Source organism: Osmerus mordax, chromosome 1, assembly GCF_038355195.1.
Source record: "Osmerus mordax isolate fOsmMor3 chromosome 1, fOsmMor3.pri, whole genome shotgun sequence".
Lineage (NCBI taxonomy): Eukaryota > Metazoa > Chordata > Actinopteri > Osmeriformes > Osmeridae > Osmerus > Osmerus mordax.
Window position 1 is genome coordinate 22,364,157 of NC_090050.1, and position 19,396 is coordinate 22,383,552.

The 19,396-nt window shown below is 46.6% G+C and overlaps 1 protein-coding gene across 1 annotated transcript in view; it reads right to left on the reverse strand.

Annotated features, from left to right (window-relative positions):
* Positions 1–19,396, reverse strand: part of grm7 (glutamate metabotropic receptor 7) — a 95,325-nt gene that overhangs the window by 49,052 nt on the left and 26,877 nt on the right. The window contains 1 exon segment of the mRNA XM_067253925.1: positions 16,008–16,224. Within this exon segment, the coding sequence (XP_067110026.1) occupies positions 16,008–16,224 (217 nt within the window).

The following is a 19,396-nucleotide window of genomic DNA, read 5'->3' on the forward strand; positions in this document are numbered from 1 at the left end:
GTCAGGTGGCTGAGCGGTGAGGGAATCGGGCTAGTAATCCGAAGGTTGCCAGTTCGCTTCCTGGTCATGCAAGCTGACGTTGTGTCCTTGGGCAAGGCACTTCACCCTACTTGCCTCAGGGGGAATGTTTCTGTACTTACTGTAAGTCGCTCTAGATAAGAGCGTCTGCTAAATGACTAAATGTAAATGTAATATACTAAGGGTACATAAACTAGCAGTACTAAGTGGAATTAGAATTAAATAAAATATACAATAAAATACAATATAAGTTGCTGTAAAGCAATGTGTATGTGTGAGATCAGGGCTGTTCGGTCGGTAAACAGCCGGGGCGCTCGTTGTTAAACGGCTCAGAGGAAGACCGGGTTGCACCTGAGCTCGGCTCATACTCTGACAGGACAGGAAATTAATGAGGGCTGAGTCAGAAAGAGTCCTACACAAGGGCACACTGCTCTTACACATCTGAAGGTGTGGTCTACCCCCGCCCCCCCCCCCCCCCCCCAAGCGTGACCTCCGTAAATCACAAACACATATGACACACAGATGACAGACGATAGATAGGCTTGTCTAACCATGAGACACATGCAAGTCTCTCTCTCATTGCTATCCCTCGTCTTTCTGTCTCTCTCTCTCTATTGCTCCTCTCTTTCCCTCTCTTTACCTCTCCCTCTCTTTCCCCTCTGCTGTCTGTCTTTCAAGCCACCCAGCCCCCCCCCCCCATCCACTCACACCCTCCGGCATCCACCTCCTTGCTCCCCATCTCTCTCGGCTCCCTCGCTCCTCTCCTCCTGTTCTCCCTCGCTCCTCTCCTCCTGTGCCCCCTCCTTCTCTGCGCCAGGATGCTGATGGCTCATTTGCTTGCCAGGTGTAGACTGAGGTTTTACATGGCGACTGTATCGCAGCTCACAACATTAGTTTGACAGACAGCCCCTCTTAATTGGTTCTTCAGAGCTTGTTGATGTATTGCTTTTTTATCATACCACTTGAAGAGCGATCAGAGCTCTCTGCGAAATGAATGTTTGGGATTCCAGGCACTTGTCATCATTATTGGCACAATTTACTCCCCACCTGGAGTTAACGTTACTGCTCCATGATAGAGAGAGGGGTAGAGAGAGAGATAGGGAGAGAGAGAGGGGTTGAGAGAGACATAACGAGAAAGAGAGAGAGGTAGAGAGAGAAAAGGAGAAAAAGAAAGAGAAAGCGATAGACAGAGATATTAAAGAGAGAAAGAGAGGATTAAAGAGAGAGTGCGAAAGAGAATGAAAGAGAGAGAGAGCAAGAGAGAGAGAGAGAGAGAGAGAGAGAGAGAGAGAGAGAGAGAGAGAGAGAGAGAGAGAGAGAGAGAGAGAGAGAGTCAGGTGCCATACTCTCCAGGTCAGGGGGACACAAGTCTCTCCTCTCTTGCCATCTCCAGTCATCAGTGCATAATGTAACAGCGATCGCATACCTTATGAAGGTGCTGAGGTTCAAACTGCTGAGAACCACAGAGAAAACATGCTGTCTACTGTTGACCTGTCTGAGATTATTACAGTCATACCAGGAGCAGGTGGGGGATCAGCAACCACACAAGATAGGTTACATATCCAAGATGGCAGCTCCTATTCACTGCTATTGATCTGCTGAGAAGCTCTGCCCAGAGGCCTTGAGTTAGCAGGAGACAGGTTGATAGGCAGGTGTGTGGAGGAGGGTTATACTGCTGGAACACCCTATCAGAATGGGTCAGGTCTGTAACTAGGTAACTGTATAACCACACAGGCATGACTGAGAACAGGTAGGTCTGCAGGCAGGCAGGTTAGACTGTCACCTGGCAACCAAAACTGTAAACAGGCAGGTAAGACTGTAATCTAGCAACCAAGACTGTAAACAGGCCTGAAAGATTGTAACTAGCGAGGTAAAACTGTAACCAAGTCACCACGACTTTACATTTACATTTAGTCATTTAGCAGACGCTCTTATCCAGACCGACTTACAGTAAGTACAGGGACATTCCCCCGAGGCAAGTAGGGTGAAGTGCCTTGCCCAAGGACACAACGTCAGTTGGCATGACCGGGAATCGAACTGGCAACCTTTGGATTACCAGCCCAATTCCCTCACCGCTCAGCCACCTGACTCCCACTTTAAACAGGCAGGTGAGACTGTAACCAGTACAGGAGAGAAGATATCTCAGATCCGTCAGGGGGAGGTCATATGGAGCTTAGAGTAACAGTTCATCTTCCTAAACCCTTTAGAAATAAAGCACCTGCCAGCTCTTTATCTCCTGGTCTCTCTCTCTCCATTTCTGTCACTCGCCCACTGACTACCTCTCTATTTCTCTTTTTATATTCATACATATAGAGTAGATACAGGCTATGTACGTGCATATATCTCCCCTTGCGACTGACTGTGGAGAAAATGAATCTTGTTTTAAAGCCATGCTGCTCCTCTCCTGCACCTAAGCTCATTTGTTGCCATGGTAGCCTCGATGTTAAATTTCTTTACAGCCATCAACCAAAGACGTCTCGACAGAGACTTCAGCACTCAGGTGAGGGCACAGTTGTGTACAGTACTGCACAGTACTGCACGGTACAGTACTGCACGGTACAGCACTGCACAGCACAGCAGGTACTGCTGCAGGTGCACTGGAGGAATCACAGTCCCGGCTCTGGGGAGCCATCAGTCACGCATGACCAGAGCTCCGAGATGCCCGCAAGGCAGCTGACACACTCTCCTCGGCCCAGACACTGAGAGGCTTCTCATAAAGAGCGGGACTTATCACCTCCTCGGCAGTCTGCCCGGCGACTCGGGCCCCAGGGGACCAATCCCAGAATACCTGGATCATCCGAGATACAATATTTATCCAGGTAATCATTTTCAGGTTAATCCATGTCGGTATCCCAGGCCTTGGGAATGAGGTAAAATTGAACTTCATTGTGCAGCAACCGGACCTGACATAGCTTGGAGGAGAGTCAGAACGAGCGAGGCCGAGTCTTCCTTCTCTCCTGACTGATCCTAACGGCCATGCTGACATCGCATGGACTCCAAAGTGTAATTAAGAATTCGGAAATACTGTGACTATCACTGCAGTGAAGTATCATCTCGTGATAAGTCAGTATTTCCAATTTTTCAAGGAGAGAATCTTGATAGGAAATCGTTATTATTGAATTTCTGTAAAGCTTTATCAGCAAACATTGCTGATAAAAAAAACAATTAATAAGAGGAAACCGGACAGGAAAGGCTTAGAATATAGAGCAAGGTCTACGTTTATGGCAAAACAGTCAGTAAAATCATCTAGATACTGTACAGTGTTTAAAAAATAGTACATTTACATAACCATAAGAGCCATTCCTGTGTACAGTAAGTAACTGGTCAGACTGTCTGAAGTGAGAACATGACACAGAAGCTACTGTAAACAGACGTATGAAAGGGCTTCCCCTAAGACGGAGCGAGTGGTCCTGAGGGACTGTGCTGTTCAAAAGGACTGGCCTTTTGTCTCAGACCTTCACTTTTATCTAACCTCGTTTGTCATCTGCAGGAAGCAGCTGATGTGAGGAGAGAGAATGGAAGAGATGAAGCGAATCAAACGAGAGAGAAAGAGAAAGAAAGAAAAAGAGACAGAGAGAAAGGGAACTTTCTTTTTTCTCCTAAGTGCAAAGTTTAGGCCCAATCTCTATAAAACCTACAGGACATAAGTTTTTAACTAATTCTCAAACATCTAGATAAGTGCTCTGTCCTTTTGTTCAACTTAAAACTCGCTTGATTGTTTTGAAAGGATAAATCAGCGGTGAAACCACCTTATTACGACTTATAGTATACAGCTGTTTTGTAGTTGTTGTGGGATAAAATTTAAATCTCTCTGATGTGAGACGTACTTTATGCTTACACAAACACATACAATTGCATTAGTTTACCCTCACAGCAGGCTACGAATCACATAATTACCCCCCCCCCCCCCTCCACCTTCTTTTTCCATTGTTCGTGGGCAACAGAAGTAATGAATTACAGCCAAAATGTGCCTGTTAGCATTAGTTCCCTGTGCTGTGTATCTCCTCTCTGCTAGGATGTTCCAGGATATTTACAGCAGTGGAGTCGACCTTGAGGTGCAGGGAGCAGGGATCTGGGAGCTGGGAGCAGGGAGCTGGGAGCAGGGAGCAGGGAGCTGGGAGCTGGGAGCTGGGAGCAGGGAGCTGGGAGCTGGGAGCAGGGAGCTGGGAGCTGGGAGCAGGGAGCAGGGAGCAGGGAGCAGGGAGCTGGGAGCTGGGAGCTGGGAGCTGGGAGCTGGGAGCAGGGAGCAGGGAGCTGGGAGCTGGGAGCTGGGAGCTGGGAGCAGGGAGCAGGGAGCAGGGAGCAGAGAGAAGGGCCGGTTGGAGCAGAAAGCAGAACACAGAGGAGCCTGGCCTGGTCTCTCAGAGGGGAAGAGAGAGGGAGGAATACAAGACGAGAGGGGGAGAAAGGGGGGAGAAAGAGAGAGTGAGGTAGAGAATGAGAGAGGAAGTGACAGAGGAATAGAAGAAGAGAGGAAGGGAGGTAGAGAGAGGGAGAGAAAGATAAGTTCAAGGGACAAGAGTGGGTGCAGAGAGAGAGAGAGAGAGAGAGAGAGAGAGAGAGAGAGAGAGAGAGAGAGAGAGAGAGAGAGAGAGAGAGAAGCAGGGAGAGAGGACTGGAGACAGAGAAAGAAAGCAAGAGAGAGGGAAAGAAACAGGAGAGAGATGAAGCGAGGGGCGCATGGAAGACAGAATCGTGGAAGAGAGCCAACTTCTGCGATGGCCTCTGCCAGGACAACGCTTCCACAACCTGGGCCTTAGTATCCCAGGACAACGCTCCCACAACCTGGGCCTCAGTATCCCAGGACAACGCTCCCACAACCTGGGCCTCAGTATCCCAGGACAACGCTCCCACAACCTGGGCCTCAGTATCCCAGGACAACGCTCCCACAGCCTGGGCCTCAGTATCCCAGGACAACGCTCCCACACCCTGGGCCTCAGTATCCCAGGACAACGCTCCCACAGCCTGGGCCTCAGTATCCCAGGACTTTCTCTTCTATCAGGTTGGACCACAGACTCTCTTTCAGAGGCACTACATTAACATCTGAAAATAGGCAATTTAGCAATGTCCTTGTTTTCTTCTGCAGTGACAGAGCATCAATCAATCAATCTTTGTTTAAGTTCTTCCCCAAAAAACGATTGATCGCTAATTAACGCCATTCAATGGGACTGACACAGAGAAAATTGAAAAGGAAGACTTTATTGATTCTACTGTGTTGAGTATCGAACAGGGGGGAAAGGGGGGGGGGGGTGCAGTCTGCCACGACAGAACGGCAACACTGGTGGAACCAGGAGACGTTACGTAAGAGGAGCCGGTAAAAAAACAGAGAAACCGTTGATTCGAGTGGAAAACAAATTCCTATCCACAGACGCGGTAAATCAGTATGACGGGCCTAAATGGGTCAAGTTTTCTGAACATCAAAACACAAATCACATGAACCGAGTAAATGAGAGGAGAGGAAAAGAGGAGAGGAAAAGAGGACAGGAAAAGAGGAGTGGAGAGGAGAGGAAAAGGAGAGGAGAAAAGAGGAGGAGAAAATAGAAGAGGAGAGGAGAGGAGAGAAATGGAAAGGAGAGGGGAGGGGTGGAGTGGTGATGATAAAGACCCCCGCCTCTCAGCTACCATGGCAACAAACGAGTTGAGGTGCCAATGAGGAACAACACGTCTTATGTTGGAGGAACATTCCGGGATCATTTCGACATGTCATTAAAGCCAGACATTGTCGAGGCAATCTGCAACATTTAGCTCTGGGACAGCTGGGACAAGTAGTTTGCTGAGAGAGTTCTGAATCTTTCTGACTGGCTGTCACAGACATCAAATACCAGATGTCATTGCAAGGGATTTCCATTGTGTCAAATCAAGATTGAAGGAGATTGAAAAGTGAAATATTTATGTGAACGGCGCTGAAAAAAGAAAAAAAAAAAAAGAGTATTTCTCAAGGGTGTGAAATATTCTTGAGGCAAGACAGCCAACGTTTTTTTCGGGGGGGTTCTTTCTTGTTTTCCTTTTTCCATCACTTTGATGTTCAGGACCAACAAATAAAAGGCACAATGAGTGACCTTCTCCTGCCAGAGATTGGAAGCTGCAGGTCATGCCAGTCAACATTAATAAAATATCAACACACCTCAAACACGCAATAAAATGGATCGTGCCAAGTTCAAACCAAGATCATACATGCGTTTGGAGTTTGCGTGTGGATCTTTCCGTGTGTACTTGTGTGAATGTTTTTGCATGTGTGTCTTTTTCATGTGTGTGTGTGTGTGTGTGTGTGAGTGAGAGTGTGTGTGTTGCCCTGTGTGATAACCTCATGCTTGTTCTTCCTGCCATCCATCATATGAAGGACAGGATAACGTAATATGCATCCTGACAAGCTTAGGACACGTGGTCAGCAGCAAATGTGTGTGTATGTATGTATGCAGGTGTGTATGTGTGTGTGTGTGTGTGTGTGTGTGTGTGTGTGTGTGTGTGTGTGTGTGTGTGTGTGTGTGTGTGTGTGTGTGTGTGTGTGTGTGTGTGAGGGAGGGTCAGGCTCTTGGCTCTTGATCCGCTCCCACTGAGAGGTCTGGCACAGAGCAGGTGACATTGAACACTTTCTTCATCCACTGCCAGAATCCCCCCTCCTCCTCCATCCCCCTCCCTCCCCCCTCCCTCCTCCCTCCCTCCCCCTCCTCCCTCTCCATCTCACCTTCTCTCGGCACACTAAAAGACTTTGTTTACGAGAGATCCATTTCTAAAAGGGCTGACAAAATGAGAGAACAATCTCCTGGTTTCTTCTCTTTGGACCCTGCATGCTCTTATTCTAGCATTCATCTCAAACTGGTCAGAATTGGCCGATGAACACATTCTTCATGGAGATATCACGTCTAACGACACATAAAGGCAAGTTACATGACAGATCTGAAACCATTTCCAACTGCCACTAACAGAAGCCAATTGACGCCAAGAAACACCAACTGCCACTATGCTCCAATCACTGGCACACAGTCGTGAACCTGCCCTGGGTGAAAGATAGAGACTCCTGTCTCAACAAGGAACCAGGCATTACAACCTCTACAACCTCGTAGATCTAACTTTAGGAACCTCAGACAGGCTAATCAATTTTACAGGCTTGCATCTTTCACCGGCATGGCCTCCTCCCAGGGCCCAGGGAGACGTGGGTAATGAGGCCCCCGGCTTCTGGTGAAGTGGCAGCAAACAGGCAAGCACACAAGCAGCCAGAGAGGCTCACAGCCATCTCCTGTCAGGTACCACAGCCTGGTTCTCCTTCTGCCAGAAACAAAACCGCAAAGATAAACAAAGGGAGAGAGAGAGAGATGGAGAGAGAGATGTAGAAAAAGAGAGAAAGAGAAAGAGAGACCAGGATTATGGCAGGGCATGGATCTTGCTAAATAATGATCCCTCTGTTGGAAAAAACAATGGAGGGTTAGTTGAGCTCAGAGCAACAACAAGTCTGTCAGACTCCATTTGTCAGCTATTCCACCGCCAGGCATGACCATGTCAGAGGTGTACCTCACGCTGGGAAGGCAGGTCTTCCACAGGAACCACAGAGAACCATGGTGATTCACACCCAAAGAAATGAACACAAGCCAATTAAAGTGAACACGGAGAGGTCGACTGCTATATTTTCGTCAGGGCAAAGCTAGATGACCTTTAGCTGGCACTGACAAATGAAGTTATATTGGTGTGTGATTAGTGCTTGACCCTTAGTCTCTTAGTGCCTCCGCACGTTGATTACAGTGATGACTCAAGGCTGGACAGGCTAACCCTAACCTCATATGAAATTAAAAAAATGACAAAAAAAAATATTTGACATGCCAAAGAAAATGGTCAATATTCAACACTACCCTCCCCCGCCACCCCTCCCCAGATTTTTTTTGCCACATCCGGCATGGCTTAGTTCATACATAGTTCATGAAATGATTGCTCATATACTTTCACTGGCTGGTACGTGAAGCGGCCCGCAATGAAACAATAAGTACACAGTTGAATCTTAGTGGGTATTATCAGGATCCGGGTCATAGACTGTGGGCTTTACTACAGAGAATTATAACAACAGCCTGTGGCCGGAGAGAGTCATAAAAAAGAAATAGCTGTATGGAAAAAGGGAGGTAGAACCATAGCATTAAGTTCATGGGTCTATCTACGCGTCTGCCTCTCTCTTTCAGTATCTCTCTTGTCTCCCTCTCTCTCCCTCCCCTCTCTTTCAGCATCTCTCTTTCCCTCTTCTCTCCGTCCTCTCTCACTACTCTCTCTTTGTCACTCTCTCTGTCTATCACTGCCTCTTCCTCCAGTTTTAGCTTCATCAGCAGCAGTAAACAACGAAAGAAAGCCCGTCCGGAGATTCTCAGAAGGTTTCAAACGTCTCGTCTTGCCTTATGAATTCTGTGAGAGTCCGACTGCTCCGGGGTCAGTGTTCACAGCCCTGCCTAGGCTGATGACGCAGGGTGCGGTGCTCGGAAGGAACTGTTCCTGAGTCTGTGTCTGGAGGATATCTGAATTTAGCCACTTAGAGCAGGTGTGGTGAGGTCTAACCCATATAAGAGCCCAGTCTGGTGAGCTATCCTCCATCTTCCAGCTCCTTTATCGGCACTAGTGTTTTTCGCCGAATCGCCAATTAGGAGGAAACTCATGAAGTCTTGTCATACGAGCCTATGGTAAACAAGCTCACAACCCTAAGCAATTTCTCCCCTGCGTCACTTCGTCAATAAGCACACCAAATCCCACCTGCTCCCTGTCCTATGAATCGATCACGTATAGCAGCATTGTGGATCTACGCTATCTGTGGACAGTGCATCAATACCTGCCACACAGTGGTTACCATCAACACTAATGTCGAGCACCTCAGTGACCCGGTCTATAATCAATAATTCACTCACTTTCACTGGAGGTCCCAGTGAGGCTGGGAGGCAGGCAGCTCTGAGGGGATGGGCCATGGGGGATGGAGGAGGCGGGGGTTGGTCGGTGTGGTTGCAGCATGAGGAGCCGATGAAAGAGAAGCCGAGACACATGGGCCTCAGATACCACTGGCTGATTATGCAAGAGCAGCTACATTATTGAAGACACACAGCAAGAGCTTCTTCTGAGAGGACTGCAGGGGTTTTGGGGGAGGGGAGGGGAGGAGGGAGCCTCAGCCCTAGTCTTGTTTAAGCCCCAGTCCCAGTACCAGCCCCAGTACCAGCCCTAGTACCAGCCCCAGTACCAGCCCTAGTACCAGCCCCAGTACCAGCCACAGTACCAGCCCCAGTACCAGCCCTAGTACCAGCCCCAGTACCAGCCCTAGTACCAGCCCTAGTACTAGCCCCATCTCCAGTTCCAGCCCCAGTCCCAGTTCCAGCCCCAGCCTATGCCCAAATCCCAGCTCTGACACCAGCCTCAGCCTCACACAACAGCCCTGTGAAACATGAACCATAAATCCCCTGGCAGGTCATCCAGAAAATCTAAGTGGTCCAAGGAGAGATCCCCCCAGGCCTCCTTGCTGCGGTTATTTATGTCATGTTGAGATCAGGATCGGAGATGGTCTGGCCATCCATACACGGGCCTGGATTCAGTACTGATTGTTTTGAAAGCCAGCTCACTTTGAGGGATTTGTTTCAAGCAGTACTGTCAATGCAGCCAATCTCACACTGGTACCGCATGCCTGTGCTCTAGTCCACTTGTGACAAATGTTCCCATTATCTCAGCGACCCACCACCCTGGGAGTACACAGGCTTTTATTAGAATAGCAGCCAAGCTATTTTACTCACAGCAAACCCGTATGGTCAATAGCATGTTGCTCAGTTGCTTGGTAATTGTATGGATAGAGGAGCTAGCGTCCTCCAGCCTCTCTATGAAAACAAAGCAGGGGGGAAGAACGAAATACCACATCATATTCCTAATAGCCTTTTTTTTATAGGGGGCAAGGAGGCAGATCAGGGAGGAGGACGCTTAATAGCTCCTAGGGTTGCAACGGGGCGGAAATTTACGGAAAGTTTCCAGAAAGTTTCAACAGGAATTTTGGGAATAAAAAAAAGAAAAAAGAATAACGTGCCAAAGTTTTTTTGCAAAAGCATATAACAGGAAACTTCAATGTAGTCGAGAACAAGACTATGCACGCCTAGCTCAGCTGGACCCTGAATGCAGCTGGTTGGGAACATTGTTTGCCAGAAAACATAAACCTAAACGTAAAACGTTCTGTTGTTTTTGAACGTCTTTGTCATCAGACGTTTCAGCCCTATGCCTGGCAAGTGTGAGAGCGCCGAATTGCATAGAGGCCAAGAGCGGTATTGCAGACAGAGATTTCAATTATAGCTTGCAAAATATTGAAAGATATTTTTGGAGCTGTGAACTTAGTTAAAAATGTTGAACTATGAACTGAACTAGTTCATGTAGAAAGTGAACTTTCCCAACACTGTTTGTCATTACCTAGCATATTGATTACTTGGTAAACTGAAGCCATGTTAATTTTAATACCAAGTTTATTTGTATACAGTAGACTAGCTTTTTACAGCAGTGAGAGTAGGATGTATGTATGTCCACACAAAAGTTGTATTATAAATGTTTGCATGCATGTCTGCTTATGACAAGGTAAATACAGTTAAATTACCCCAAAATGTCCAGTTTATTCCTGTTAATTCCCGTTAATTCCCGTATATTCCCGTTAATTCCCGTGGAAAGTTTCCAACTTTAAATATTCCCGGAATTTTGCAACCCTAATAGCTCCTAATGAGGGAAGCTCACGGCAGACTCCCTGGGTGGATAATATACACCGATGGCAGCGCTACTGGGGGGAGGCTGCTAAAAGAGGCTCCATAATGGGTCTGGGGGAGGGGAGGAGGTGGAGGTGGGTCTGCCTGCTGGGGACAGGAGAAATAAAGAACCAGCCTCGGTCTGCCAGGCAAGGCCTGCCTCCGGCAACAGCAGACCTAACAGCCGCTTCCTACAATTTGCGGCTGGATCCTGAGGGAGGTTTCAAAGTGTCACCTGGGCCCAGGTGAGTGGGAGTGTGAGTGACTGATTAATAAGGGCTCGCTCTCTGCTTCTACTCCACCCACACCAACACCACCAATGCCCCCATCACATCCCCGTTATTAGCAAGCTGAACAAAACAAAACATTCCGATCTAACAGAGGTTGTTAGAGGTAATACCATCAGGGTAAGTAAATGTTCCTCAACAGTGGACAACAGTCTCCATGCGTGTGCACCATCCCATAATAGCTGAAATAGAATCATTCATCACCATTGTGTTGAAGCTAGGAGGTGTAGTTTAAAGGCTCTCTGACGCTCAACTGTCGAACAGACAGAAGCTAAAAATACGAAGAACATGGACTATAGAACCTGTTCTGGAATAGAAGAACACCAATACAATGTTCCCAGACACCATTTACCCAGGCTTGTTTGAGTTCTTTGAGTTCTCTTCCCCTACATAGAGCTGGTGAAGATCCCTGGATCTGTCTACCAGCAGCTTGATAACAGAGAGATCCTTCCAGATTCCAGACTTGAGCACGTAAGTTGATAGCCTCGTTTGAATGGGTTCACAGACTGAACTTCACACCTGCCCACAGTACAGTAAGATATCTAATGAGGTGGCCTGCCCTCATGAAAATGGGTATGCTGGGTCCCCCGGCTGGACTTCAAGAAGCTGTGTCTGAGTAGGCCTATTACAACCCTGCCACTAGCCCACCATTTTTGATTGGTGTTACCTCGTTAAAGCTTGGAAGCTTTGATGCACAGTGAGACATCTAGAGGTACAATGCAACCTTCAGAGGAGCTAAGATCCTGAAAATGGCTTCTCCTTTTCATCACTCCTGTAATTCGCTTCTCCTATCCTCCTTCGATCAGGGTATGGTCCGATAGCTACCAATTCAACTGCTAGATTCACTTTGTCTGTTATTTGACTCGACAGGGTAGTCTTATTCAATCTTATTAATATTACAGAATCCATTAAAGCTTGAGTTCTTAATAGTAGAAAATGTATTTCAAGGAAGTGTATTGAGCCATTCCCCAGAGACCAGAAGAGTTAAACCGCACACAAACGCACTCCCCAAACCACCTCTCTCACACGGCTCCATTCCACGGTAACTTAAACTGTGTCTTATTGACATTACTGAGTGAAAACATTGTCTGGCATCTGTAAGTAAATCCGTCAGTTTGCTCATAACCGCCTGCTCTCTAGAGGAGGGATACGGGCCGGGATAAGGCCCAGTGCACAAGAAAAAGGAAATATTTGTCAGAGTGATGGATAGAGTCATCTGTGGTGTTATGAATGTGTTGTCAGAGGGTGGTGCAGACTGATGAAGGCTTTCACCCACAGCTAGCACACATCTTCCAGACTGCAGCTGCTGCGTTGATGTGCTCCTGGGAGAACTCCGGATCCCATTGGCTGACTGTGGGGTCATCTAGGGTCGGCGGTTGTGTGACCCTACGGTTCATTTAAACAGCAACATTAAGTCGCTGTTAGTAGCTTGTTAACGTTCACTCGTGCCGTTCGCTGATGTGTCAACTTTCCCTCCAATGAGGTTATTTCTCCCCACTCTCTCTGCCTGGAACATCACTGTCAGTCCTGGGATTCAAACCAGCAACGATGATGCAAGTCCTTAGTTCAGTGTGTTAGAACCCAAAGACAAGGGGAGCAGAGGCAGATCCTCAGAAACCACAGTTCGCAGTCTCCTTTTACTTTCAACTCTTGAATGAACAGAGCAGGAGCAGATGTGAGCCTCAGGATCCTGTTAGCTTCAGGTCTTGTTTCTCCTGACATGGACCACTGACACGAGATAATAAACTGTGGAGAACATTAGACTTCAGCACAACGTTGACCCTGAAGAGATCTGGCTTCTCATGGCCCTGTTCCTGTTCATGATAAATATTGTTTCCTTCTCAACATTTTCATTAATCTGGACAAACCTGCTCTAGCACAACTAGGGCAGGGTGCCTTAATTCCTGTATCTTTTACTGTTCACATACTGTAGACTACAATTTGTCTCTCTTTTTAAAACTTTTGTTTGCCCTTTTCAAAGTATTTAATCTCCAAATGACACTCTGGCTATCCCCAACAAATTTTCTGGACCACAACACAATCTCTTGAAACTTTAATGAGTGATTACCCTTCACATGAAGACACCTCCATGAAATATAGATACCCCCTGTACCAGAAATAGCCGCCAATGGAATGTCATTAACTTTTCTTAAACTGTTTCTTTTAAATTACTCAGCATCAAATTGCTACAATCTTGTTTATGAGGTGAAATGAAGGGGAGATGGGGGTGGGATTGAGACTTTCTACAGCAGATAAGGAAAGCAGAGCTGGAGCTAGACTATGTTCAGCCATCACAGTTATGTGGTAAATAGGAGGAAAGATAAAACAGATGTCCTGTTATCTTACTGAGTGCTGGTGGGTGCCTGTGCGGACATGATGTTGTTGCTAGAGCTACTTTAAGGGCAATGAAATTTAGTTCCCTGTCCTGAGTGGCACATTCTGCAAACGCAATTGGGCGATTTTTATTTAGACGAGTAATGCACCCTAGCTTGGTAAAGTAAAGCAAACCTCTTTAACACGGAAGCACATTAAAACGCACTAAGACACACACACACACAAAACGGATTTCTATGTATTTACACTCGGGATTCATGTGGACCTTAGTTCAACCATCACCATGGCGACTCATGTTGTGTCACTAATCTGCGTTTGCTGAAACGAATGCGCTAATAAATGGCTGATGCATGTCATCTGGGAAAACAGACTAATCAAACAGGCACATTAGGCTGTTATTAACTACTGCTTCCTCAACTGTAATCTCGTCACGGCCTAATGGGTTCATAAATAAACACAGTGAAACAGAGCGGGCGCATCCCAGTTTAGCCTAGCCTAATCTTGCACTGGTAAGTAGCCTAAAGTAAGAGGCAAGCATGGTAGGATAAATAATTCATTATTCCGCCAAACAAATCTATCATAGCTTTGACCTCATAGAAACCCCGAGAATAACATGTAGAGCCGACTAGTCGAGAATAGCCTAGCAATATGATATCTTAGCATAATCGATTACAACGTCCGAACGAGCGGGTAACAGGGGTTGGCGTGGCGGAGGAGCGGAGCCGAACAGACGGAGGCAACATGAACATACGGCAGGATACCCGCTGGGCTGGCGGATGTGAGTCGTATCAGGAGAGTACTGTAAAGCAGACACCTGAGGCACTGTACTTCACTCTAAAACCCGGGTTTTAGAGTGCTAAAATACCGATACATTTCAAGATGCTTCAAAGCTATGAAATATCCACGACTGCATGTAGCCTAGTTTAGGTTAGTCTTTGGGAAATCGTATATAAAAATACATATTAGTATTAAGCTATTGTAGCCTACGTGTACGGCCTATATCATAGTAATCTTTATGCTCAATAGGGTAATGTAACAAAGTATTATAAGTCGCCTATTAGGATGTAGCCTACTCAGCGTTTCTCAAAAAATTGGTCTACAGGGTTTGAATCAAAAGTGAATAATTGCACTGTGCACAATAACGTGCAATGAAGTAGAGAAATAGCTACATTTTCTGTGGTTGTCAGCTCCCTTCAGAGAAAACACCTAGGAGACAACAGTTCTGTAAAACAAGTGTTGCCTGCCAATGGTGCTTCACAGTTTGGGGTCTGTTCTAGCAAGTCTCTCATCTTAAAGATATTAGGGCAAATATCTCACGGCTCTTCTGCTAACTTGTGATAATCCAGAGCCCTGAAGGTAGCCTGCGGTTTTCATCAACCCCCTCTCCTGCCCCCTAACCCTCTTTGAGAGTACACAAATTCTTAAGAACTAAAGCAGAAGAAATGTTAAAGGGAAATCTGTATTTTGTGCGTCTGGGCTGATCTCTTGCTAAAATAAGACTTGCCTGTGGGGTCCTTTCTTTCAAAAACTAAGAATTCAAAGGGTGATCTATGCTAGTGTTTGTTTATAAGTTATGAGCACGTGTCCATTCTCTTCTTAGTCCCGCTGCCTTAGGGCTCTCACAATGCCCAAACTGAGGTTACAATCCCCAGGCTGCCTCGCCCTACCTTTCCCTCGCGTGTCTTTCTCCCGACGCCTTCCCTCCTATACTTCACAGTCACATCTACTCTTCACACCTTATAGAGTAAACAAAAAAATAAGAGCAGTCTTCCACCACCTGCCTCCAAAAGCAAGTTCATTGGCCTGTTCTCTGCTGCATGAGTGATCATCTTGTGTGTGTGTGTGCGTGCACGTGTGTGTCCCGTGTTTTTTCTGGACACGTTCCATCTGAAGGGGAGTATGGGTAATTACCCAGCAGTCTGTGGTGAAGGACAGTGTGTGTGTGTTTGTGTGTGAGAAAGAGAGACGAAGCCTTCTAATAGGCACAGCTCCCAGGATCAATACAGACAGGATTACCATTACCAAAGCTGCAGGAGATAACCCTCAACAGAAACACACACACACACACACGGCAAGATAAGCACAACTGAACAGAAACACACAGACACACACCGCCAGATAAGCACATCTGAACACACACGAGAAGTTACACACACATGCTGATAAACAGACACCCCATGAACCCAAGTTTGCTCTCCCCCACGTTCCTTTATATTTCAGAGCAAAACACACCCTGATAAACAACCGAGCTGTTTTCATACAGTACCTCTATGTTCATCCCTCCACGCATTCACCCCTCTCTTCATCCATCCATTGATCTTTTGCTCCCTCACTCCCTTTCCGTCCATATATCTGTCAAATGACTGTTCGTCATGCCTTCGTTCCTCCCTCCCTCCACATATCCTCCCTCTCACCTTCTTCACCCACATCCGTCCGTTCGTTCGTCATCCTTCCCTCCCTCCACATCTGCCTCACCACAGCCTAACACTCGCCATCTGTCCATCCATCACTCAATAAATCCATCCATTTGTCAAGCATTTATCCCTCCCTTTCCTCTTTCCCCTCTATGCATCCCCCCCCCCCCCCCCCCCCCCCGTCCGTCACCCCCCCCCCCCCCCCCACCTCCCCACAGCCCCTGCCTCACCTGCTTCTCTGGACAGATGCATGAAGGCGTCCACTCCCTTCTCCCCGTAGCTGCCCTCCGAGGCCAGGGTGGAGACGTAGTTCCACCCCATGGCTTTGACGATGTCCACCATGGCCTGGGCCTGGTAGGAGTCTGGAGGCACAACCCTGGAGAAGAAGTCATAGCGCCGGTCATCGCTCAGCTCCGGGGCGGTGGAGGCGTAGCTAATCTGAGGGATCTGCAGAGAGGATCGGAGAGAGGGATGAGTTAGACAGTGTTGTGATAGAAAACCAACTAAACGGTTTAACCGAGACTATGTCATGATGACCAAGACTGCAGTGTGTCGAGACAAAGACACTTCCAAGACTTCGAGGGATCGAGACCAAGTTAAGATCTTGACTTGTTAGGCACATTTTTTCTTATGTAACCCTGTTCAGTACAATACAAGCCAGTATAAAGTCGGGAGCACTATGCAGCTGACATTAACTAACGTTGATGTTAACATTGCATCTTTAGCTACATTGCTTTATGTTGCTTGTCATATATTTTATCACAAGCAAACGTATTTTTGGAATGTAGCATTGGGTGAGGGGTGGATACATTTCTGAAGAGTTTTGGTACCAAGTTTGATGGCTAACGTTTGCTAGCTAGCTTAGTTAGGGATCACAGGTCCCTTTTACATGTCCTCTTTTTCGTACTTTCAAAAAGCGTCCGGCCATGATTTCTACATTTGCGAAAATGGCCAGGATACAGCTTTAGTTGCATGATGTGCTTCTAGTCTCTGGTCTGATACTTAATTATGTGTGCGCGCAGCCTACATTCAATTTTGTCCAAAATCTCACTAAAAGTCAAATCGCTAGATTACGTAATGACGTATGGCAAATGGAACGCAGCAGGAAATCAGATTATGAAATGAACACAGTCGTTAAATTAGCAAAACTGCGCATATTTTCACTGCTTTAACAGCCCCTCTACGTAATTCCCGTTTACTCGCCGGTGGATTATATGAGCTTTGCAGCAAATATATTGGCCAAATTCCTGCCTAAACGTTCGACATGGTCCCAGTCGTCTTAATAAGCGTTGCAATGCAGAATATGCACACTGCTGTGTGTCTTCCTCCCGCTCAGCCACAGCTTCACCTTTCTCACACATTCACTTTTCTTGGGGGGGAAGGAGGGAGGGGTGACGACCGTTCAAAGTTTTACATCCAATCACAGAAACGATACATTTGACAAGCCAGTACAACCCCACTCTGAATATTGAGGACAAACGACAGCGTCTAAATGCATCACTTCATATTTTAGTTGTCAAAAATCAAGCTTTAATAAAGCCACTACAGGAGTGTATTCAAACCTACTAGCATAATTCTGCCATACCTTCAAAACAAATTATAAAGTTTTGCGTTATCTGTCAAAAGAAAAATAATAATTCTGTCATAAACTTCAAAATTAGTTTGACATGGCTATAAAGGTTGCAAGACTGTAATTATGATTATTTTCTGAGAGATGTCTCTCCTGGTCTGATCCCTGTCTGCCTGTCGGATGCTCTGGCTTTCACCATCTTATCCTCCCAGGGGAGAGAGTTCTTAAGAGTTCTCTCTTTGTTCTATTTGCCCTTTGACCTCTGATGATTCCATTGGCAGGAGCTGTGCACTGGTAATGTGTACCGTGGGGTGAAAGATGAGGGAGGTCTAAACAGCAGGTGGTTATCTGAAGTTAGAAAAGGAGCCAAGGACTTCCTCTGGCAGGAGCTTGCAAGGATCTGACCTCGGCTGACTCTCCCTCTACGCAAGCTGAGCCTGTACCAGGAGACCAATAGAACATCCTCACCGTCTAAGAGCAACGTTTGGAATTGCCGGACTCAGACATCGCAAGACCTGCTGTGCTTTATCTTGGAAGGGAAATGTATTTTTTTGGCGTGTTTTTCTCTTCAGTGATTTGAGAGGAAATGGGAGGACAGGCCAGGCGTGTGCAGCTCTTCCTCGTGGGTTGTCAGCTGGATCAATCCACCGCTTTCACTCGGCGTGAAATGGAAGGGAGTGAGAATTGGCAAATGTGGATAGTGGATCATCCTGTCTCCTCAACCTCCACTGGATCGGTGAACAAAAACATTTGATAAAAAAAAACAGGAATTAAAATCCACATCTACGTTCCCTTCTGTTCCCTTATTTCTAGGCTTTTTTTATTTCTGCACTGTCTATCCTTCCTTTCATTCCCTCTTTCATTCTTTCACCTTTCTTCCTCAGTTCCAAAGACACACACACAACCACACACATGGAACTCAAATGCTATTTACCTGCTATTTCTGTCTCTATGAATCACAGACAAGGCCAAAGATGTACATTGTGTGTTGGGGCAGTACCTGAAAGGATTTACATCATCACAACCTATTATCGTGTCCATCAGGCTGACAGAGCTGTTGGCCTCTCAACCCCATGACTGGCCAAACAGCCTTGATAGCTACCTGCCATACTGGCAAAGGACCACTTTATTCCACCGAGCTAAAGACTGGACATCATAGAGACAAAGCTGCTGGCTACTGGACACCCTGTCCCCAAACAGGAACCACGGCCAGTGGGGCAATTCGAACAGAGCAAGTACAGAACACCTTGTGACTGCAACAGCACGCAAAGCTAAAGACATTACAGTAAGAGGAGCACTGTTAGGAGGTCACCCATGACCAATCTCATTAAAGTGACGGATGCAACGGTTAGAAAACACCAGCCGCATGACTGTTATAGCCTGCTAAACTGAGGTCCAGGCATCAGATTTACAAAGTTACGAAAAACTGCCATCACCAAAACAGTAACTACAGTAAGCTACAGTAACTCTATACTCTACACTGGCAAAGTCCCACAGTACATGCATATTCTCTATGTCCGGAGAACTCTCTCTCTCTAAAGTAATATTCATATAAGTGTCAATAAACAATAGCCTGTCAGACATAAGAACATCTTGCTCTGCGTAACTGTGCAGATTTGCTTTCAAGAGCACTTTCTCGTTTCATTAGGGTACTTTATTGAATCAAGGGCTTGTGGCTTTTTAACAGCACTGCCATTTCCTCCTTTCAGGAGACAAGTGGTAAGCAATGGTTGAACTAGTAACTTTCTTTAGATGGCGGACAACATGTCACACAGACAAAGCCCACCTATTCGTCAGGTTCTTTGTAATTGTTGGTATGATTGCCGCTGTCTTCGTTCAGCGACATTGTCTTCATTCAGCGATGTTATCCCCCCTCCTCCACTTCCTCCTTCTCTGTCATTTAAATGCATTATGCACAGCCTCACTTAAGGGCCATTATGGCAGGCCTCAGATGGAGAAGGTAAACAGGACCTACTGATTGAGCCTCTCTGAGCAGTTGGAAAAAAAATCCATACAGTACTGAACAACGTGTGTAATCGCCGAGTGCTG